At 41.0% G+C, this 23,532-nt stretch overlaps 1 protein-coding gene across 5 annotated transcripts in view; it reads left to right on the forward strand.

Moving 5' to 3' along the window:
* The window catches only part of ADAMTSL1 (ADAMTS like 1), an 861,688-nt gene that overhangs the window by 503,155 nt on the left and 335,001 nt on the right, over window positions 1-23,532 (forward strand). For all 5 annotated transcript variants that reach the window (XM_019801253.2, XM_034663958.1, XM_034663959.1 and 2 more), the window contains exon 3: window positions 19,195-19,322. In XM_019801253.2, coding sequence (XP_019656812.2) covers window positions 19,195-19,322 — 128 coding nt within the window. The remainder of the gene's footprint in view (window positions 1-19,194; window positions 19,323-23,532) is intronic.

Raw genomic sequence — 23,532 nt, forward strand, 5'->3', positions numbered from 1 at the left:
ACGGGTGTCATTGTGAACAGCAGGAACTCTTGAGCCAGACCGCTTGGATTCAAATCCTGGTTCCACCAGCGTGACCTTTCTGGTTTTTGGTTTTTTGTTGTTGTTTTTTTTTTCCTGTGTCTCAATTTCCTTGTCTGCAAAACAGCGATCAACAGTAACATCTACCTCAAAGGATTATCGTGACGTTGACGTTGAATAAAACAGTTCATGCACCATACTTAGCACCATACCTCAGACTTACAGCAAGTGCCCCGTAAACATCAGCCGTGGTGACTACTTTCTTCCTACAGGCTGAAATTCCTCTATCTCACTCCCAGAAACTATTCTCATCTTTTTTTGGTTCAAGGCAGCCAACAGCTTTGGCTGGTGACTAGTCTCCCGTGCAATCTCAAAGAAAGAGACTGAGAAAAAATCTGAGATCCCTCTTAGTTGGGGGATGGGGGGATGGTCTGAAGCCCACTGAAGCTAGGGAATCTAAAACAGAAAAAAGATAAAGGTTGATTCCAGAAAGTCATCCTGTGAATTCACTCATAAATGCTTGTCTAATTCAGAATTCTAACCCTCCTCTGCATCAAAGTCACCATAGGAACTTGGAACTAAAAATGGCTGGGCTACCACCAGCCTCTCTCTCCCAAGAGATTCAGGTTCAATTGGTCTGGGGAGGGGATGGGACATTTTTTTCTTGAGTTCCCAGGTAATTTAAACATGTAGCTAGAGTTGATAACCTCCTATCTAATTGAATATTTTTAAAGTTCTAAACACCTCGCACCGTTAGGGGATTTGTCTCTGATCTTTGAAGATGCTTTGGGGCACCTGGGTGGCTCAGTTGTTTAAGTGTCTGCCTTTAGCTTAGGTCATGATCCTGGAGTCCTGGGATTGAGCCCCACATTGGGCTCCCTGTAGGGAGCCGGCTTCTCCCTCTGCCCCTCCCCCTGCTTGTGTTCTCTCTCAAATAAATAAAATCTTCAAAAAAAAAAAAAAAAAAGAAAATGCTTTATGGAAACCTCCCTACCCAAAACAAAACTTAGGAGTCCCCTTTCCCTAAAATAGGAATGCTATACAGTTCAAAGAATTCATATAGTTAATGTGAAGGCCCCCTGTAAATTGTAAATATGTGTGTGGGAGAGCGAGAGGGAGAGGGAATTCTGATGCATAATGTGAAGATGATTATCCTATTATGTTACATAGATTCCGTGCAGGGACCTGGAACTCTCCTGGGTAAAAGGTCGTAGTATAATCTGAAGGATCGTCTACCAGCCATTTGAATGTATAAATTATTCAAAAATAGGAACCATAAGCATTTTATACAAGATAGAAATTAGAACCTTTCTGAGTCCGATTTAAAGAAACAAAATAAAACAGATACTCTGAGGATAGTTTGTATTCTGCATTTAGTAGTCACCTAATTTTTTATTTTCTTTATTTTCCTCTTTCTGGATGGCCATTGTGTTAGATTAAGTATTTGGTCTTATTTCCATTGCTCTCCTGACAGCCAAGTTTCACTCCTGTCTGAATGACTTACCCATCCTTATTCCACTTAATTAGAGATGAAGATTCTAAATTCCTTTTAACTGTTGGGGAAGTGGATCTAAGGTGGATTTCTTTCTAGTCCTTTTTACAGCAACTCTCCTTCCACCAACCCTAGCCGTTCCTTTTTTTCTAAAATGCTCACAAACTCTCTGTGCCTCGTCGAAGTATTATGAGAATCAAGTGAATATGTGTCCGGACTTGGAACCTGTAAAACCCCAATCATTGCATGCCCTGCTTGAAAGCCTTCATTGGCTTAGCTGTCAGCCTACTCAAGGACCAGTCCCTCACCTGGAACTCAAGGCCGCATCCCAGACCACCAGTCCAGCCTTACCTACAGTTGTTTTGACTCCCTGAGAGCAATGCTACAGAGGAACTGAGCTGGAAGCAGACTGAGACATCAGTTATGTACCATGTGGGTGATGGTAAGACAAGTCCAATTCAGGATACCAGTAGATGGAATGGGGAAGAGGGAACAGAAAGGAGATACATTGCCAAAGTAAAATATATAGTACAAGTAATTGTGTGTGTGTGTGTGTGTGTGTGCATGGGTGTGTGCATGTGTGTGTGTGTGTGTGTGTGCGTGTGCATGGGTTGGGTGGGATGAGGTGGAGGAGCATGGAGAGGTTAGAGGGAAGGGAAATATTGTATAGAAATGTTTATAGGGACACCTGGGTGGCTCAGTAGGTTAAGCGTCTGCCTTCAGCTCAGGTCATGATCCCAGGATCAAGTCCCATACTGGGCTCCTTGCTCAGTGGGGAGCCTGCTTCTCTCTCTGCCCCTCCACTACTCATGCTCTCTCTCTCTCTGATAACTAAAATCTTTAACTGAACAGAATAAAAAATTAATGGTAATTAAAATTTAAGAAAGAAATCATCCTTAATAATAAAAACAGAAATAATTGGTACTAGGAAGTCCAAAAAATAAATAAATAAAAGAAAGAAAGAAATGTTTGTATATTTAAGTGTATCAAGAGAAAGGATGCAGGGGCCACCTGGGTGGCTCAGTCATTAAGCGTCTGCCTTCGGCTCAGGGTGTGATCCCGGCATTCTGGGATCGAGGCCCGCATCAGGCTCCTCCACTGGGAGCCTGCTTCTTCCTCTCCCACTCCCCCTGCTTGTGTTCCCTCTCTCGCTGGCTGTCTCTCTCTCTGTCAGGTAAATAAATAAAATCTTTAAAAAAAGAAAAAAGAGAGAGAAAGGATGGAGAACCGAGGTACTGAGTTTGATTTTGGACATGTTGACAAGGCATCCGGGCTAAGTGGAAATAGAGTCCTGGAGATAAGGGTAGAGGGATTTTTGTGTATCGTCTACAAAGAAAAGACAGTTCAAGGGAGGGAAAGTGGGTGAGATCAACAGGAGAGGAGAGAGAAAAGAACCTTGAGGATTCCAGCATTTACTAGTAAGGATGAGTAAGAAAAGGCAGGGGAGGAACAGGCCAATAGTCACTGCCAAAGAAACCAGGGGAGCATGTCCCCCAGCAAGGTCTGAGAGAAGGCCAGGGGATGTGGCGAATTACTGGATCCTGATGAATTTCAGAGAAGCCACGTCACTCAAGTGGTGGGGCTGAAGCCAGATTGCAAAGCGTTAAGGAATTTGGGGGTGTTGAGGAAGTGGGTGCAGTGGACGTGGATTAGCCTTTCAAGAAGTTCAGAAGTGAAAGGCAAGGAGTCAGGAGGCAGTTGAACTCTTACCACTGACATAGTGGAAAGGAAAGGCAGAAAACAAAAAGCGGGAGCCGTGAGATAAAAGTGAGCTTGGTTTTAATAAAAAGAAGAGAAAGCGCTTTAGTCTTATGGCTCAAAGAATGCTGATAGCAGCCGTGTGTGAAATTGATTTCTGAGGCCCGGCAGCAGAGACAGGGAGGCAGGGAGGCAAATGGGTAGTAAACCATGATTTAGCACCTTCACTTTCTGTGCTTATTACAAAACAGGCTTTAAAAAAGATGCCTGTGGTGCGTCTCAGCAATCTTGATATTGTCTGTGGCCAAGATCCATTTTAATATATTCCTGAGGCATTTTAGTGATTAGAACATTACTTTAGACAGCCATCTATTAACTTTTCACATTGCTAAACATGGTTAATGCAATGCATAGACGTAGTATTTCCTCCAGTAAATAATATTGAATGGTGCTGAAGGAGAAAGAATTTTTCTTGCCACAAACTAAAAGATGACAGACTCAAAATGCTTGNTTTGGCATTTAAAAAAAAAAAAAAAAAAAAAAGAAGAAGAAGTTTAGCAGATTCTCCAAGAAACAGTATTTGCTCCTGCTTTATTAAGCCTTGAGGGTCAAAGACAGGCTCACATGAATCACAAAATAATGTATTGTGTCCCATATGCTAATAAACCTTTAATAAGTGGCTTTGCTCCTTAACACTGTCATTTAACTTACAAATGAATGGAAGATTGTATTAGTTCCCATATATATAATACTGAATGTTAGTTTTCAATTATGATTTTAAAATATTAACAGGACAGGGAATTTAGCCATCTCAAAACTATAAATACCTTTCACAAATTTGACTGGGAGTTAGGAAGAGACAATGAGCACGGATGTCAGTAATCACCAATACTATTTTCCATCTCAATACAAGTAGGTGCACTGTTGACAGATAACAAGGACAAACTAAAATTGACGAAGACAAATCCTTTTAGAAAACAAACGTCTTTCTTATAGTGATTTAAAGTAAGGAACTTCTGCAATCAATTTACTATGCACAATATGAAAGAAAAATTGCACGTGTATAAAATAAATGACTGTTGAACTAGAGAACGCTCATCCTGATTGCTGCAGTTACAACAAAAACTACACCAAGGGGGTAGCAGGTGACTCCCAGTTGCCTTGGTAAAGAACCTAATGTGTTGAAAGTCTGTCTGTAAATCTAAATACTTAAAAAAAAAAATAACCACTACAAGTGATACCAGTAGAGAACCGCACTAAGAGAGTTTTTATTCTAATGTGAACTATGTCATGAAGAATTGCCGAGACAGCCATTCTAGTAGAAACATTTTAAGAAGAAAACATTACTCCTTAACACTTGGATGGGGGGTAAGTCAATACAGAAACTACAAACCACAGAACTACAAACTTTTATCTCACCATTTGCGAAACTTCTGCTTACATGTATTTATTGATTTTTTAAAAACTAGTACACAGTTATTAATAAAAAGTACGGAGTATAATTTAGCATTTCTTTTATTGTTGAGAAGTCACTTTAAAGATTTGGCATAGGTTCTGGATGCTAATAAAGGTATTAGCAAAGAAAAGGAGTCCCAAATAGAGATTCTCTGTTTCAAGAATTGGTTACTTTGGTAATAAAACAATTCTTACAGCTAAAGCCATAGGAGTATCTCTCCTTGAATTGCCTTTGGCAATGGCACTGGTCAACACTTTCTATTTTAGCACTTTTGTTTTAAAAATAATTTTGACAGTAACGCTCTGAGTTAAATCAAGCAAATGTTCATGTCTCCTTTTACAGGTTAGAAAATTGATTTGTAGGGGGCGCCTGGGTGGCACAGCAGTTAAGTTTCTGCCTTCGGCTCAGGGCGTGATCCCAGTGTTATGGGATCGAGCCCCACATCAGGCTCCTCCACTGGGAGCCTGCTTCTTCCTCTCCCACTCCCCCTGCTTGTGTTCCCTTTTTCGCTGGCTGTCTCTATCTCTGTCAAATAAATAAATAAAATCTTTAAAAAAAAAAAAAAAAAGAAAATTGATTTGTAAATCTGCTTGACTCAGGTAGTCTAATTTAGAACCACAAACATTTTTCAGGCTAGGCATGTCTTAGAAAGTGGCTAAAATTTCTTCTCGTGTAAGCAGCTTCAACTGTGGGACAGAGAGCTAAGGAGCCTAAAACACCACAACAGTAAGTCAAAGAATGTCCAAAGTAGCACAATGATCAAGTCCTAAATCCCAGCCTGTGGCCTATTTACGCCATCAGTATTGTTCACGTCCATCCTCTGAACTTTTTAAAATTAAAAGTGCTGCCCCCCAAAATCAGTTAAACACTAAACGCCCAATGCACGTGGACATCTGTGTCAAGCCCTGTGTTACACATTAGGGGTAAGGCTGAATATCACACACTCCCTCCCTTCAAGAGCTCATTTCTGTATTTTGCCTCTATTAACTTCTTTTAAACACCAGAGCTCTATGATTTCAATGTTTAGACTGATTTTTATATGGAATCTAATGGAAATGTGTTCTCCCCAGTCCGGAATCCTTACTTTAAAAATTGTATCAAAACCTGTTTCATCAAATCATTTTTCCTGATTAATTCTGGTCAACATTAAATTTTCCTGGGATCTGTGGGGATAGTATCTAAGTTTTGCCTTCGTGAAAATATGATTTCATAAAAAGTCTTTACTTTTCTATAGGTAAAAGCTTGTAAGTCCGGACCCCCTCACCCACCATTCCTCACTCGCTCCGCCTCCCAGCACACTCCTTCCAACAAAGCACTTCTCCCCGGGGCCTGCAGGAGGGCCCTAAAATAATGTGTACTCAGTGATGAGGGTGCTTGTGCAGATAGACAGCTAGGACTTGGGTTAGGCCGGATTAAGGCAAGATGGGACAGGTTAATCATCTTTCAGCTTTACACATTTTGGATAAATTTAAAGTTGGCCTCAAAAGACATATGAGTCAGCAGAAATGTGATTGTTTTTCCCCCCCATGGGTCACAGTAATTTTTTTTCTCTTCCATTTCCTTGCCTATCTACAGCTTTTGTACACACACAAACACACACACACACACACATATATAGTTCCCCCTCTGTCTCTAAAGAATCTGAATGTGTATGAATGAGAGCAAAAGCTGACAGCCGTTATGAATTAGACACTCAACTACAACTTGTCCTAGCCTGTCTTGTGTTAATTATTCATTCAACGAATATGCACTGAGACCAATTACATAGCCGGTGTCCTGGGAGTACAAAGGCATATTCATCTTTGTCAGGGCCCTTAAGAAACACACAGTCCCTTCCTGGGGATGGATGTGTAAACAAGTCACTACAGCACAGTGGCTGATAAATGCTAACGCAGCCATGTGTATGAAGTCCTAGCAACGCGCTCCAATTGACATAGGCAAAGGCAGTGATTGATTCTGCTGGAGACCAGAGAATGTTTCGCTGGAAGATGGCACCAAAGCTGCATCTCAGAACTAGGAGCAGGCACACACACGTCGGAGAAAGTAATAAGATGTGAGGAAGGTGGAGAGGAGGGAAGTCAAGGCCATAGCAGGACTACGAACAGAATAGCAGAGATCCCAAGCAGCTCGTGTGACAAAACAGCAGTGCCCATCCCTGCAGTGCAGAGGGCACAGGTCATCAGGAACAGCAGACATGAGTCTGGCATGTTGATTTAGGGTCACGTTAGGAAGGGTGTTGTGTGCCATACTAATAATTTGGCCTTTATCCTCTACCCAGTGGTTCTTAACCCTTTTTGGAGAATCCAACGAAAGCTGTGAATCCTCTTTCCGGAAGTATGATCATAACACACATACGCCCAAAATGTCACATACGGTTTCTGAGTCCTCATAACACATCTGGAATCCATTACTGGATGCCACCAGCTGTAGCCATGGAACCGTAGAAGGTCTCTTAGCAGGGAGTGAACAGTCTAGCTCTGTCTTCTAGAAAGATAACTGGCAGCTGTGTGGAGGGTAGACTGGTGGGCGGTCAAAACATCAGATGAGGAGGCTATGGCAAAATGCCAGGCATGAGGCCCTAGAACCAGAATGAAGAGAGTGCAAGAAAGGATGTGGAGGGTAGGAAGGGGAAGGAAAAGGCATTTCAGAATTGGAACCGATAAGTCTTGGTGTCTGGTGGAAAGTAGAGGATGCTGAGTGTCAAATATTTTGTCATCGTTTGTGTTTCTCTTCCCCACTAAATTATAAATCCTCTGAAAGGTGTTGCTGCCCCAGGCTGGACCTGGGAGGGAGCAAAAGCAGAGACATAAGCATGTAGGATGAAAACTTAACTTTCACGAGAAAAATAAGTCCCTCCACCAACCAAGAGGCAGAGATCTATGGGGTAGTAAGCTCAGGGCTGGCGGACAGTTGCTAGTAGACACTGAGAATTGAATAAGGACCTGGTAAAATTGTTAATCTGAATGGCAGACAATCATGTCAGAGCAGGAAGTCAACTTGCTGGTTGTCAAGTGCCTTACTTACAAGAGTTCCTGGCCCCCGAGCATCTCGTGGGGTATAGACGCAGAAGAAACCTGTTGACTATCAGAATGAGTCCGTAGTAAGCAATTATGATGCTTCTGGATTCCTGGCATGCTTGGTTGGTTTGCTTTACATTGGCTATGGAAAAATATTATCAGGACCATAAGTAGGCCCTCAATTTGATTTACTTTCAAACGGCAAAACGTGTGAAACTATTCCAATTATTCAAGCTGCTACTGTAGCTGCAGGTTAAACCCAGAGGGGGATGTTATCTATTGAAGATGCAGAGATATGGTCAGATAACTGTTGCCTTTTAAAACATGTGTCTGTGTTTCAGGTGTAGTGCTTTTGACAAAATTCATTTCCTTGTGTGGAAGAAGGGGGGTGGTGGCGCATATTTGAACCGGAGAAAAGAAGTGCCAGAATTCGACACGACTTGGAAATTTTAAGTAACTAGATCTTTCTCTGCCCCCATCTCCTTTCCCCTTCTCTTATCCCCCCTAACCCACCCCAAGTTTATCCCATGCCCTGTGTATGTTTTTGAAAAACAAATGCCACATCTCCAAAGGCAAGAGAAACAAAAGATAAAATGAACTTGTGGGACTTCATCAAGATCAAAAGCTTCTGCACAGCCAAGGAAACAGTCAAAAAAACTAAGAGGCAGCCCACGGAATGGGAGAATATATTTGCAAATGACACTACAGATAAAGGACTGGTATCCAAGATCTACAAAGAACTTCTCAAACTCAATNGTTAAAAATAGAGCTACCCTATGACCCAGCCATTGCACTACTGGGTATTTACCCCAAAGATACAGACGTAGTGAAGAGATGGGCCATATGCACCCCAATGTTCATAGCAGCATTGTCCACAATAGCTAAATTGTGGAAGGAACTGAGATGCCCTTCAACAGATGACTGGATTAAGAAGTTGTGGTCCAGGGCACCTGGGTAGCACAGCCGTTAAGCGTCTGCCTTCGGCTCAGGGCGTGATCCCGGCGTTCCGGTATCGAGTCCCACATTGAGCTCCTCTGCTGGGAGCTTGCTTCTTCCTCTCCCACTCCCCCTGCTGTGTTCCCTCTCTTGCTGGCTGTCTCTCTGTCACATAAATAAATAAAATCTNAATCTTAAAAAAAAAAAAAAGAAGTTGTGGTCCATATATACAATGGAATATTACTCAGCCATCAGAAAGAACAATTTCTCAACATTTGCTACAACATGGACAGCACTGGAGGAGATAATGCTAAGTGAAATAAGTCAAGCAGAGAAAGACAATTATCATATGATTTCCCTCATCTATGGAACATGAGAACTAGGAAGATCAGTAGGGGAAGAAAGGGATAAAGAAAGGGGGGTAATCAGATGGGGAATGAAGCATGAGAGACTGTGGACTCTGAGAAACAAACTGAGGGCTACAGAGGGGAGGAGGGTGAGGGAATGGGATAGACTGGTGATGGGTAGTAAGGAGGGCACGTATTGCATGGTGCACTGGGTGTTATAACGCAACTAATGAATCATCGAACTTTACATCAGAAACCAGGGATGTACTGTATGGTGACTAACATAATATAATAAAAATACATTAAAATAAAAAAAATTTTTTAAATAAATAAATAAAAAGAAAGAAAAACAAATGCCAAATAAACAAGTAATCTAGGATTTGAAACAGAACATATTTCCGAAACCTTTCACCATCTATTAAATATTTGTCCAAATGTCTTACACTTTTCTTCTAAATGACATGTATAATAATTATTTCACTGATCACTGGCATAACTCAAAAAAGCAAGCATAATCCCTGCCCTCAAAGAATTTGCAATCTAATTGGGAAGATAACTGGTGTATAAAATGATAATCCTGAAAAGCTACAATGTCTTGCTTTAAATGTAGCTTATTCTGGGGCGCCTGGGTGGCACAGCGGTTAAGCGTCTGCCTTCGGCTCAGGGCGTGATCCCGGCGTTCTGGGATCGAGCCCCACGTCAGGCTCCTCTGCAATGAGCCTGCTTCTTCCTCTCCCACTCCCCCTGCCTGTGTTCCCTCTCTCGCTGGCTGTCTCTATCTCTTTCGAATAAATAATAATAAAAAAAATCTTTAAATGTAGCTTATTCTGTACTAATTCTTGCAAACTGAGAATGCCCAGTTGGAATATTGACTAACTGCAGATGAAGCAGGATATCAAGATAGTGGAGAGCTTACCATTCTTTTACTTTTTCTGGGAATAGGGAATTGAATGCAAGCAAAAGTAGAAACAAGAACATAGAAAAGAAGAAAAAATATAATATTGAGTCAAGAAGAATGTTTTAGATTTCAATTCCAGACATCCATCCCGCAACATCCAAATGGCACTGGAGAGAGAAAGCATCCGATCACAAGCATAGGAACAGAACCTAAATTAAACCCTGTGAAGGCCTATGAAGTTTTGCTCAGAATCAAGGCAGCACATTTTTCTTCTTGGCCCGGATGACAGCATGGTCCACACCAGGAAGAGTGAGGGAAGTTCTAAAATCGGAAGTTCTAGCATCATCAATTACAGTTTGAGTTTTTGTCCATCAGACTCCAATCCATATTAACTTCTTAACTTTCCAGTTTCCTCAGCGAGTCACAAAGTGAGCCTTTGCTCTGTCAGGAATTCTTTCTCCATGATTCCAAACCCCAACATGTGCTTTCCAGAGCCTCAGATGTTTCGTTAGTTCTACAGATGTTTTGTAAATGCATTCCAGCAGATTTTGCCAGGGCTGCAGAAGGAATCTATGGCTGATTGGAGTCACAGTTTGGACAGGGCTCGTGTTAGATGAGATGGAACCGGAAACCAAAACTTCTAACTGGCTCACCAGGAAGTCAGGAATTCTCAAGAAGAGCAGAGAAGGAATTTCATTTCAGGGGGTGTTTCAAACATGCCTCTTTTGGGGAGTGGAGGGGTGTGGAAGCCCCCGGAGACGATTCTTCACTGTTTTCCTTGGTGCTTGGCCTGCATATTATTTTCCACTGGGGATTTTTATTTTCTAAGTATAGAAAAAACAGCAACCGAGATGAGCACGTTCATTTTCAGAACACCAGGTAAAATGGCTTTTTTCACATCTGGGACACACTGTAAAGGCTCTGAAATACCCTTGCAAGTGCGAAGGGCCAAGAACATGGTGACTGTCGGCACAAATAGGGAAATAAATGTTTTTTGAAAAATATTTAATTATTTGAGAGAGAGGGAGAGAGCTCGAGGGGGGAGAGGAGCAGAGGAAGAGGGACAAGGAGATTCCACACTGAGCACGGAGCCTAACACAGGGCTCAGTCTCACGATCCCGAGATCATGACCTGAGCTGAAATCAAGAATCAGATGCTTAATTGACTGAGCCACCCAGGAGCCCCAGAAATAAATGATTTTTTTTAAACTGCTGCAGTTTGTACAGGATACAATTCTCCTATTGTCTAATTTTCCTTTGTGAAAGAAATGGAATTATTGGTTTCAGCCTTCTGCTCCTAATTGAGCAGTCCCCAGGTTCAGGAGCAAACTATTAAATTAGAGCAAATTATTATAGTGGAAAAAGAAAACCAGACTGACAGGGTCTTTCCAGTAGAAAAATCCCTTTATACACATGTATAGTCTGGGAGATTATAGTCTAGAAGATATATATATATATATATATATATATAGATATATATATATATATGAACTTACACACACGTGTATGTACGTATACAGTATGCATACCTGTTTATGTATACACTATATATACATATATACATAGGTTTTCATCCAAACTTAGAGTTTGGAATCTCTATCAGAAAGAATGCATAATAATATTTATATTAATATTCTATCAGTATTAAAACAAAGCAGAATATTTCTATTTGCTAAGCTTATGCTTTTAAAATAATAGAAACTGACAGTGATAGAATATTTTACTATGCTTTCACTCGAGATAAGCTGACTCAAAATACTTAATGACCAGTTGCAAATTTTCTGAATACTGATCTTTGCTCACATCAGCAATTATTGATTTTAATTAAGCTGGCTGTGAAATTGTGTTCTGGCAGAGCTCTCCAAAATGCCCAGAGGTTTCTCAGCAGTTTTTTAGATGAGCTGTAATCCAGCCTTGTCCTTGGAAAGAATACAAAAAAAATCAAGTTACCATAGCTCTGAAATGAGAATCTTACTGAAGCATTTGACATCGAGCAGAGTCAGGTTTTTGTTTCCTAAAAAGTAATGGAGCCGTCTTAATTCCATCTCCAAGTTGTTATTCCCAGTTTGAGAAAGAATTCTGAGTACAAAATATTTCTTTAAAGATTTATTCATTTATTTTAGAGGTGGAGGGGCACCGGGAGAAGGAGAGAGAGTCTTAAGCAGATTCTGCGCTGAGCTCAGAGCCCAGTGGGGGGCTCGAACTCTCGACCCAGAGATCACAATCTGAGCTGAAACCTAGAGTCGGCCGCTCAACCGACTGCGTCACCCAGGTGCACCCAAAATAATTTTTTTGAAGAAATCAGCATTAGTTCTTGTCATTCTATATATTTAAAAAATTATGTACTGAGAAATGCTGTTTAAAATGGAAAGGAAGGTCAAAGTTTGAAGCCAGGCAGAGCAAAAGGTTGTCAGATAACAGGTGTAAACCTGGCTCAACCAGGTACCAACCGTGTGACTTGTCGGGGGAGGGATGTAGATATTTGTGGCAGAGATGAGCTAATTCACACGACCATGCCAGAAAGGACACTCAGCACTTTACGTGTGTTCTCATGGTTAACCTTCACGACCACCCTAGTAAGGGAAGTATCCATGTTCCCCTTTTACAGATGAAGAAACTCGGCTCAAAGAGATCTGACAATGTGCCGAAGGCCAGTTGACTAGTATGTGACTAGTAAAGTCCGTCTGAGACCCCCAGCCGAGCGCTTTCTCCTACAGGGTGATGTAGGTTTTTCAATCTCTCTGAGCCTCAGTTCTCTTGTTAGTAAAGTAAGGGGGGGCGGGAATCCAACCTAACGCGGCTCATTGTGAGGATTAAATACGATAATCTGGGTAGATTCTGGCATACTTCCTGGCACACGGGTACTTAGGAAATCCCAGCATTTTTGCCTCACCAGCAACCCTCCAGGCTTCGGTGTCATGAGGCGCCCTGATGGGAATGGGAGATGGGTAGGCTAGGGTACACGCGTGAACAGGTACAGCGGAAGAGAAAGGAAGACAGGCACCCAGAAGTCTTTCCGAGGCCCGCTCAGCTTTGACGCCGTGTTGCAGAACTGACTTTTCTCCTCGGTAGCAAGGGACAGGCTTCATGCCGTGGCCTCCGAAAGACCGTGCACTGTGTCACTGGCAGTTCATCATCTCCCCCAGCAGTACAGCTGTGATAAGAACCAGATGATCTGAGTTTCCTAAGCAAAGCCAGCAGCAAATATCTGGGACAGCGCATGCCTCAGTATCCACACGCTCTGCTCTTTAAGAACGTACATCAAAAAGCGAATGGACTTTTACAAGAGCCCAGTTACAGCTTAACGTCTGTGAGCTCTCAGATTGGGGAATCACAGCCCCTCCCACGTGAAGTTGGTGGCAGAACCAGGATTCCAAATTGTTAAAGAAGCCAAAGATTAGATAAGGTTTATAGAGACCTGAGATGTGTAAGTGAGTTACAAATGGAATCTGTGGATTCGATTCAAAGCTTGGTACAGGGACAGGAGGGGTCTGTGTGGGGACCTCTCCGCCTGGCAGGGGCTCGCCATGGAAAAATGGTCCTCTCATCACTGGGGCGTTGCCCCTTTTTTTAATTTAGAGGGACGTGACATCCGTTCGTGCAGTCACATGCACGGCTGCAGACAGCTTAAGTGAAATGCTGTCTTGGAGGAGAGGAAATCCAGAGACTCAGGTGCCTTTTTGCTGATCTTGAAATAGGAAGAATGGCTCTTTGCCTCCTCCCGGGTAACCCATTTGGCTACATTTGAAGATCTGTTGGTGTTTGAAAAACAGTTTGCTTAGAATGTGACTCCGTGGGTTCAGTGATTTCCATTTTACGAAAACCTATCACCCATTCCCTTAGCACCTTCTTCCGTTTATATTGAGTTCCATACAGCTCAACCTCTTGTTCCAACGTTTGGAAAAAATATTCTCCAAGGCCTCTGTATCCATTTGAATAGAACTCCAGAGTCTTTTTATTGCTAATTTGTGCTTCACCCTACAACATTTTTCATAAGTCCTGCATAACCTGTCCCGAGAAAGAGGCTTCTGGATAAAGTGGTCCATAGGAGGTCATCCTAAGGTTCAGTGTCTAAGGGTCGGTGGCAGAGTGGGGTGCAGGGAACTCTGGCTTCACGTGATTACTCCAAGTGCTTGACTACTTATAGCTGCCAGGCTTAATTAACACCGTTCCCCTGAGACTTGGTTATTGATTTTAGAGCAATTGGGTCTGACACCAACTGCAAAACTATCAGGTGAAAACCACATTTAAGTAAACCAGCCATGGCGAGGAAATGACACCATCCCAAGGCTGAGGGATTTAGGGAAGCTATTCTGATCGTCTTCCAATATTCCTAGGACGTACATGACGATCTGTGGCCACAGCCTACATTCCATGCAGCCGTCATTGACTGAGGCTTATCACCTCTTCACTGGCCAGAGCAGTGAGTGGCTGGCCCCGGGGAGTGCACTGCCGAGTTTTCTTACAAGAAAGTAGTTGATTTAGCAGTCATCATCAATGCTACATTCAAAGGTCATCACGTGGCACCACAGATCCAGAAATAGCTAGACTTTTTCTAAATTGAATAACTCAAGACAAAGACTCAATTTTCAAATATTATGGAGCCAAGATTCAGGCCTTTCTTCTATCAGTCTTCACTGGATTTCTGAAACGCTGACTCAAAAAAGGTGCCCGTTGTCCGTTTTAACCCATCCAGTGACTACAAAGTAAAGTAAGCGTTGTAATAAGGATATGATTTGTAGTGAACTTTTCCCTCAAGTTCAATATCAGATGCGGTCTTGACCTTCTTGGATAAACCCACTGGTGAAACATTGGTCTTATGTACAGAAATTAATGGCTGCCATTTCGTTCTTGGTCATTTTGTAGGTAAACACTCACCAATGCAACTGACACTGTTGCTGAAATGCCCTGCAGCGAGGTCAGGGGTGATCTCTTGGTCACTGTGACCTTGTTTCTGAGATACTGAGATTTAAATATTACGTTTATGTGACAGAAATCAAATTCGAAAGCACTGGCTGGGGTATATTTTAAAAGCTTAGACTTTTGGTTTCAGAGGCTATCATCATTGCTTTTAGGCAACTCATCGTCTGGTCCTTATTTTTTTCTGCCTCAGTTTCTCTTGCTAGATGTAATTCAGTGTTAACACTTTAAAAAAAAAATTGCTACTGCGGTGTAGAGGAATGCACATTCCCAAACAAGAGAGAGTAAGCTCTAGACCCATCTGGACCAGGCAAAAAATTGTTTATACTGAAGGCCCTCTTAAAAACTGTAACAAGCACATGCTGGTAGTTCTTAAATGGCCTGCAAGGCATTGCTGCATTGGCCTTTCTGGTTGTAGATGTAAAAATCTGTCAGTTAAGGAGCAGGAAAATCACTTTGCCTTCTCTAACGTTCAACATGGATTCAGTTGACATGAATTATGTTTATTCTGCTTGCTAAAAGACAACTTGAAGATCATTCCAGTTGGAGAAACAGACCCACGACTGACTTCTGGGTTCGCGTGTGATCTCTTTCAGAGCAGAGCGGGCACTTCGTAGGTCTAGTTGTGCCGAAACTTGTAACCTGTAATAAGGTTAGAGATTTAGTCAGTACAGCCTCACCTGAGAGCCATTCGGGTGCTTCTTTAGACAAGGTACATGAAAAAAAAAAAAAATCCAAGCAACTTCAGCACAGAATTTGAAACAATTTTTTTCTCTAGAAAAACAAAATCTCAACTATACATTATTTCCAATATCTTACCCAGAGAGCAGCCAGAGGCAAACATCCCAAGGATTTGGCATTCTGGTGTTCTTATCTCACATGGAAATGGGATTCACACGTGAATGCTGCGTGTGGATTTTTATTTTTATTTTGCAGTTGTAAAAATTGGATAGTATCACAATTTGTAATCAGTCATCTTACTCATTTTCATGATTTCATGAATCCTAGCATTTGTGATGTTGGTTTTCATCTCAGACTTATTTAATTTGAATAAAATGAGGGACATCGCATTGTACTAATGTACGTTTGTCACACAAATAGTTACTGCATCCAGCAAATACCGCAAGTCTCAACAGAACTTCTTCCAGTCCCACAGAGCAAACTAAAAGGGAGCCAGAAGATGCAAAATAAACTCGTTAAAAATCCGAGGAATGAATTTCATGGGTATATGGACAATGTATAGTTCATTGCCAAAGAGTCTTTTCTCCCTCAGTATATAATTAAGCTCTGGAAACAGAGTGCCCCATATTGCCTTGATTAGAGATTGATTTTATTAATCCTAAAAACCAGGCTTTGGAGCTCACTTAAATACTTCCTTTAGAAAGAACAGACTTTGGGGTAACCACTGTGTTTCTGTTGCCCATTCTATTCCACATTTTATAGGGTCCTCAAACTACTGATTGGTCGCGTCACCAGGCAGATGCAATGTGCCAGGTGGCTGGGAAGTTCTGCCGTGGGAACAGCAGGGTTTTCAGAGAGATGATGCCTTAGGAGTCGAGTGTCTGAGCTAAACCCAGCAGGAAAACACACGAGCACCTTCCCAGAGCACCTTCTACAACCTCGCGGAGTGCATATGTGTTTATAAATGATGGTAACAATAAGCAATGTTAATGAAAGCGGCAACTGCTTATAGCGTGTTAATTTAAGCCCTATTAACTTCTAAAAATGTATGTATGTATGTATTTTATTGTGATAAAGTGTATAAAATTTACCGTTTTAATCATGTTTAGGTGTACTGTTCAGTGACGTCAAGTACGTTCACGGTGCTGTACAACCATCACCTCCGTCCATCTCCAGAATGCTCTTCATTTTCCCAAACTGGAACCATGGACTCATTAAAAGATAATTGCCCAGTCCTCCCATGCCCCTGCCCCTGGCGACCACTGTTCTACTTTCTGTCTCTATGGATCTGACTACTCGGGGTGCCTCATATAATTTTTGTCCTTTTTGTCCTTTCATGTCTGGCTTATTTCTCTTAGCGTGATGTCTTCAGGGTTCATCCATGTTATAGCGTGTATCAGAGCGCCCTTCCTTTTAAGGCTGCGTAATATTTTGTTGTGTGTATATATCACATCTGAATTACCCCCCTCATCCACTGATGCACATTTGGGTTGTTTTCAACCTTATGTGGGTTTTATATATGAACTGTTTTAATTCTCACAATCCTAGTCTTTATTATCCTTGTTTTCTGATTAGAAACTGAAGCATCAAAAGGTCACGGCTAAGAGTCTCTGGAGACAGGATTCTACTCCAGGCTGAGTAGGTCCTTTCCAGTCCCTGCTCCTAACCAATACGCTAGCTTGGGCTAGCCCTTTGCAAGTGATTTATGAATCTAAATAAAGCTTGCCTTAGTTACAACAGGCTAAGGTGAGGTTTTGGACATCCCTTGTCCAGGTTTTAAAAGGTCCAAGGAGTCGTCAGTTTGACAACAGAGCCCCACAGCAACTGATTTATAAGGAAGCCCATTACTGCAAAATAAATAGTTTTCTGAGGGGCTAGAGGATGGTTCTTTTCTTTTTCAGGAGCCCCTCCTGTGTGGATGATAACACCTTGAATATAACTAGATAGGCCATGAGAAAGAGATCAAAAATTAAAATAACAACAACATCAATAACAGTACCAGTTACCACTTGTAGACCTACTATACACGAGTCACTTTACTTACATTACCTCAGGTTCCCCCGATGCCTTGTAAGAGGTAACCCTCCTGTCACCTCCGCGTCCCATCCTTTCACAGTATTGCATACCGTCTGTGCTCTCTCTTCAGAGGGAAGACTGAAGATGAAATCATCATATTGTCTAACATGTATATTTTCCTTGGGGTTTGTTTTTCCAAATTTAAACAGTTTTGCAATTTTTATGTTTTTCATAAGTATGTCCTTGGTTGATATGAGAAGATACCATCTTTAATGTTTGGATACCATCTTTAATTTACTCAGTAAAATAATTTGGCTCCAGTTTACATTAGCTATTTTTAGAACTGTTGCTATGGACTGATTCGGGGCCCCCACCCCAATTCATATGTTGAAGTCCTAACCCCGAATGTGATGGTATATGGAGATGAGGCCTTTGGGAGGTGATTAGTTTAGATGAGGTCATGAAAGTGGGGCTTTCATGATGAGATTAGTGTCCTTAGAAGAAGAGATACCAGAGAGCTTGCTCTGTCTCCTGTCTCTCTCTCATTCTCTCTCGCCATGCTCATACAAAGCAGAGGCCATGTGAGCACACAGTGAGAAGATTGCCTTCTGCAACCCAAAGGGTAAGCTCTCACCAGGAGCCACCCATGCTGGCACCCTGTTCTCTGTCTTTCAGAACTATGAGAAAATATGTTTTTATTGTTGAAGCCATTCAGTCTGGTATTTTGTGATGGCAACTTAAGCTGACTAATACAACGGCGTACATATGTACATGATATTCTCGATTTATAATAACATAATTATGGGCTTTATTTATTAGTGCTTTACTCTGAAACTAGTCCTAGATTAAGTTCATTTAGCTAATCTTCTTATCTAGTGTGTCTGTGTGTGCGTGCATGTAGTAGCATGGTTAAACTGTTATCCCCATTTTATAGAAAGGGAAATTGTAGCATAGGCAGGTGGTAATTTAATTGTTCAAGGACACTTGGTAAAAACAGAATCCATATCCAACCCAGGCAGTTTCTAACTCCAGAGCCTATCCTGTTAACTACGGCACAAATTTGATCTTTGACTCTTATGAGAAAAGTAAGGCTCAACATGACGACCTGCACATAACAATTTTCTGTGTAGTAGGTGCAGATTTCACTAGAAGCCTGTCAGTAACAAGCAAATCTGTCTGTCAGGAGGCCATCCTGCATTACAGAGGTTAAATTACTTCATGCAGTTATTCTAATTAACAAGTCTGAAATCTGGAAATGCTGTTCCTCCATTTAAAAAAAAAATGTCAATTGTATGAAGTGTTAAATTTTGGAAGTTCATGTTGATAAGCATATTTCAAGCTTCTCAGAGCAAAAACATCTCTGAGAGCAGTTTCTGATTTCACAAAGAGGTAATAGACAAGTAGACTTATGAGCCCAGGGCAAAATCATGACTTCAATTTATATCTTCTGCTCCCCCAGATTCCTATTTCTTGTCCCCTTTTCTAGTTGCCCCATTGCACAATGTCTTGTCCCTTTCAGGCATGGCCCAGGGTCCCTAAACTCAAATACCCCTCTCCCCAAACATATACACATTATTAAATTAGAAAGAACCTGATTCATGTTTTCATCTCCAGCAAGGCTACCACAGACAGACATACAGAACACCCACGCTTCAGGACACATGTTTTAGGATTCAGTGAGGACACCATACTGACCATCCTTTTTTTTCCTCACAGAGCTCCAGGACAGCACGCTCTGAGGAGGACCGGGATGGCCTGTGGGATGCTTGGGGCCCATGGAGCGAGTGTTCACGCACCTGCGGAGGAGGGGCCTCCTACTCGCTGAGACGCTGCCTCAGCAGCAAGTAAGTCCTGCACCCGCGAGGGTGGGAGTTTGTAAGGCCCAGCGGTAGCAGGTTCAATGCATACTTTTGTGGTTGGGGGTATGCAGAGAATTTGGTTGCACACAAATCCAGATGCAAGGAAGGTACCAAGAATTAAATCTATGCTAGGTTATTTATATATTTTCATATGATAAACAATATAGAATTTATCTCATTTACCAAGTAAATTTTGTCTGTTTTCATGTGAGAACTGGAAGGTTAATTTATGATTAGAAATGGACCTGCGATATTAAGCTCCATAATATATTGTGCTCTTTGAATCAGCTTAATTGTAGTGGCAAGACTAGCAACAATTTTAACATTAACAGCATATTCAGTTTATGTTGGATTCCAGTGCCATCAAGCACTTTGAAAATGAGTGATATGTTGGTTTGGTGTTTTATTTTTTTTCTTTTTTTTATAATAATTTTTTATTATATTATGTTAGTCGCCATACAGTACATCCCTAGTTTTTGATGTAAAGTTCCATGATTCATTACTTGCGTATAACACCCAGTGCACCATGCAATACGTGCCCTCCGTAATGCCCGTCACCAGCCTCTCCCATTCCCCCACCCCCCTCCCCTGTGAAGCCCTCAGTTTGTTTCCCAGAGTCCATAGTCTCTCATGGTTCATTCACCCTTCTGTTTACCCCCTTTCTTCTTCCCTTTCTTCTCCTACCAATCTTCCTACTTCTTATGTTCCATGAATGAGTGAAACCATATGATGATTGGTTTGGTGTTTTAGATGTCATAATGGCTGGAAGCTCCCTGAGGTTATTCAGTTCCATGAATGAGGAAGTTTGCACAAAACGAGATTTGGGAGAACAGAACCTGCTATGGGAATTGGACATGGAGTGAGAGCAGTGGGGAAGGTGGGGAGTTGCTAATGGTTCTAAGCTGAAAGTAAAGGCCAGAGGCATTAGAATGAAAGTCTACTTGGAATAATAATAATCCAGAACTGTATCTTGAGCTGTGTGGTCTATGACTAGATTTTTCTCCAAACTGTAAAATCCAAAGTACAATAGTAATATTTTTTAATGAAAGATTTTTATTTGACAGTGGAAAGTGTTATGTGTGACAAGTAAGAGGTTTGATTGAAATTACTATATATTATAAAACATGAAACAGAAGATGGAAAAATATATATATCTGCTGATTCTTGTAGACTTTTTCATAAACAGCAGAAAGTAGTAAGATGTAGGTTCAGAAAAATGTCAACTTACTCTAATGAGTAAGACTTTCTTGAAATCAAGTCCAAGTCTTATTCCTTTCTGTGTCCCCCGGGCCTGCACATGGTCTGAAAGACAGTTGTTCCTTCACTGAATTCCCTGCCAACTGGAGACAATTTGGTTCCAGGCAGATCCCAGTGGAAATGATGTACCCTGGGAAACCTGGCCAAAGGGCATATCCTGCAAGAAACCAGATCGGTTCTGGTATTTAGCCACTCTGGTGTTTGGGTCCGCTCTGAAGATGGAACTATTGGATTGCACCCACTAGCATGTTTGTTTGTCATCTTTGGAGGCCAGCTTCATATCATACCAGATCCCCTGAACTGATTAGGAAAAATAGGCCTTTCATTTTTATGATTCACCTCTTCTCTTAGTCTTAAATACCAAAAGCTTCCTACATCGGCACTGCATGATGCTACGTGGTGATAGCACCGTGAGATATAACTGATAACAAACATACATCAGTAAAGCCAAAATGTACAAATCTGAAATGTTTCTGTTATGCAGTTTTCTCAAATTACCGTGCTTGAATATTCTATAGGGGTGAGCCGAAACATGTGTCTCACAAAGCTGGTAAGGAGTGTAGGGGAACTTTCATACTGGCTCACTGAAGTGAATGCTACATTGTGAGAATCTTGTACTGAGTAAGAGACTGACGAGCAACGTAAAGGATAAATTACAGTCACAGGTAGAACTCTATCACTTGGCAAAGCATCAACTATTGGTGTTACGTGAAATTCACAATTACCACTTTTGTCACCTAGTAAATAAAGACTCCAATTGTTAGCATTTTATTAAGATACTATAGAGGATATCAGTTGTCATCTACTCACAATGAATTGAAAAAGTAAAATGTAAATTCTAAAAATATAAACATACAGACTGTATGTCCCTATTTGACTTTCAAATACTGAAAACAAAATACATTAAGTAAACTCATACTGGGCTGGATAGAAAGCTAAAACAATGGGGGAGAGGCAGACCATCAACCTACCATGGATGGTCATCTGTGGCCTTTTTATTCATTTTCAATAGGTAATTAACTTAATGGGTTTTCTCTCATCTCCACTCCTCATTTAGACATCCAAATTTAATTTGATTGCCTTATACTTTTGAGAAAGAGCAGAGCTTATGAATGTATATGTCCATAGAGGTGGGGTAAAATGTATATGGTAGTCTACCGGTAAGCATTCAAATTCAACCCAAATAAATCCTATCCACCTGTTGAATTAATTTTCCTGACTGATTTTCCAGGCTTGATGACATGTTCTCACAGGTCACTTTTAGCTCCGATATTTTTAAGTCTATCAGCTAATAATTATTCTATTCCAAATACAGTAAAACTGTAAAAGCAGTTAAAATACTCAGATTTTATGCAATAAAGGACAACTATTCAACTTCTGGAGTTATATTCTGTGATGGATGGGGAGCTTATGAAGAGGCTTGGTTAACTTTCTGAGTTTGAGAACATCTTCTCTGAGTCATCTTTTGAAGAGTCCAGGAAAATAAGAATCAGTGGAGGGAAAGCAGAGTGACAATATGGACAAGCATTAAATATAAAATCCTTCATTCTCACTGATAGTGTCTGAGGCTCGAGAAAATGGACCCAGGGAGATACTGAGAAGAATCTTTTCTTTGGCTTCTCCCCCATCCTTTTTCTAGGCTCACAGAAAGTAAGCAGTGCTCAATCTTACCAATTTCTGATATTGGAGTATTGATAATTGCCTTTACTTGCAACCCTGGTTTGAGCAATAAGGGAAGGCACCATATAAACTTTTTTTCTGCAACCTTTACTAATTTCTACATGATTATGTTAAGTTTCATTGAGTAACTCTGATAATGCAGCTACTTTTTTCTCCCCAGATTTTTATTTAAATTCTAGTTATTTAACATGCAGTGTAATATTGGTTTCAGGAATAGAATTTAGTGATTCATCACTTACATACGACACCCAGTTGATAACACGACTATTGCCAATCTTGCCTCACTAAGTCAGCTTTCATTTTTGATCATGATGTCTGCTTTTTTTTTTTTAAAGATTTTATTTATTTATTCGACAGAGATAGAGACAGCCAGCGAGAGGGAACACAAGCAGGGGGAGTGGGAGAGGAAGAAGCAGGCTCATAGCGGAGGAGCCTGATGTGGGGCTCGATCCCATAACACCGGGATCACGCCCTGAGCCGAAGGCAGACGCTTAACCGCTGTGCCACCCAGGCGCCCCTGTTTTTGTTTTTTTTCCTAATTAGAAAATGGTCTCCACCTGTTTGTACTTTATGATGGTTCTTTATTTTATTTCAAGTGAATTAAACAATGTACCAACTACCCTGAGAAACTGCTGCTTCTCTCTGATTCTTCACTTTCCCCCGCTAAATATTCTGAAATAATATTTTAAACAAATGCATTTTTCTGACTGATCTGGTAGTGTGTGTTGTTTAGTGGAGACTATCCTTCTTCAACCTAAATTACTTAAGCATATAGTTTTAAATTTGATACTAAGGATCTGTCTCTGAGAGCTCTAGCTTTGTCTTCGGCCAGTTAATTTAAGTTTTCCCATAAGAAGTTCCAGATGCATAAGGCACTTAAGAATACCGTGTGTGACGTCATATGTACCACTGTATTAGGTCTGTGCCAAGACCAAGGTCAAAGGGGTAAATGGCAGTTTATTTGAAATGGCAATGAGTCAGATAGCGGGATGCTCTTAAGTGTGGTGTCAACCTTTATATTGGTGCCTGAAGAAGACTTAAAGGTCTTTTATGACATTTTTTGCTTTCTGAAATGCCAAATTAATCTCCATACTAATAAATAGCATGGATTAATAGATAAATATATTAAGAGTAAGAATATTTTGTTAAATCCCAACTGATTGATTAAATGAGAGGTATGTCAAATTTATATACACCCAAATAGCAAAAAAATGGCTTGCTTATAAAGGATGAAAGTATTTTTTAAAGTTAATAAATT

Source organism: Ailuropoda melanoleuca, chromosome 7, assembly GCF_002007445.2.
Source record: "Ailuropoda melanoleuca isolate Jingjing chromosome 7, ASM200744v2, whole genome shotgun sequence".
NCBI lineage: Eukaryota > Metazoa > Chordata > Mammalia > Carnivora > Ursidae > Ailuropoda > Ailuropoda melanoleuca.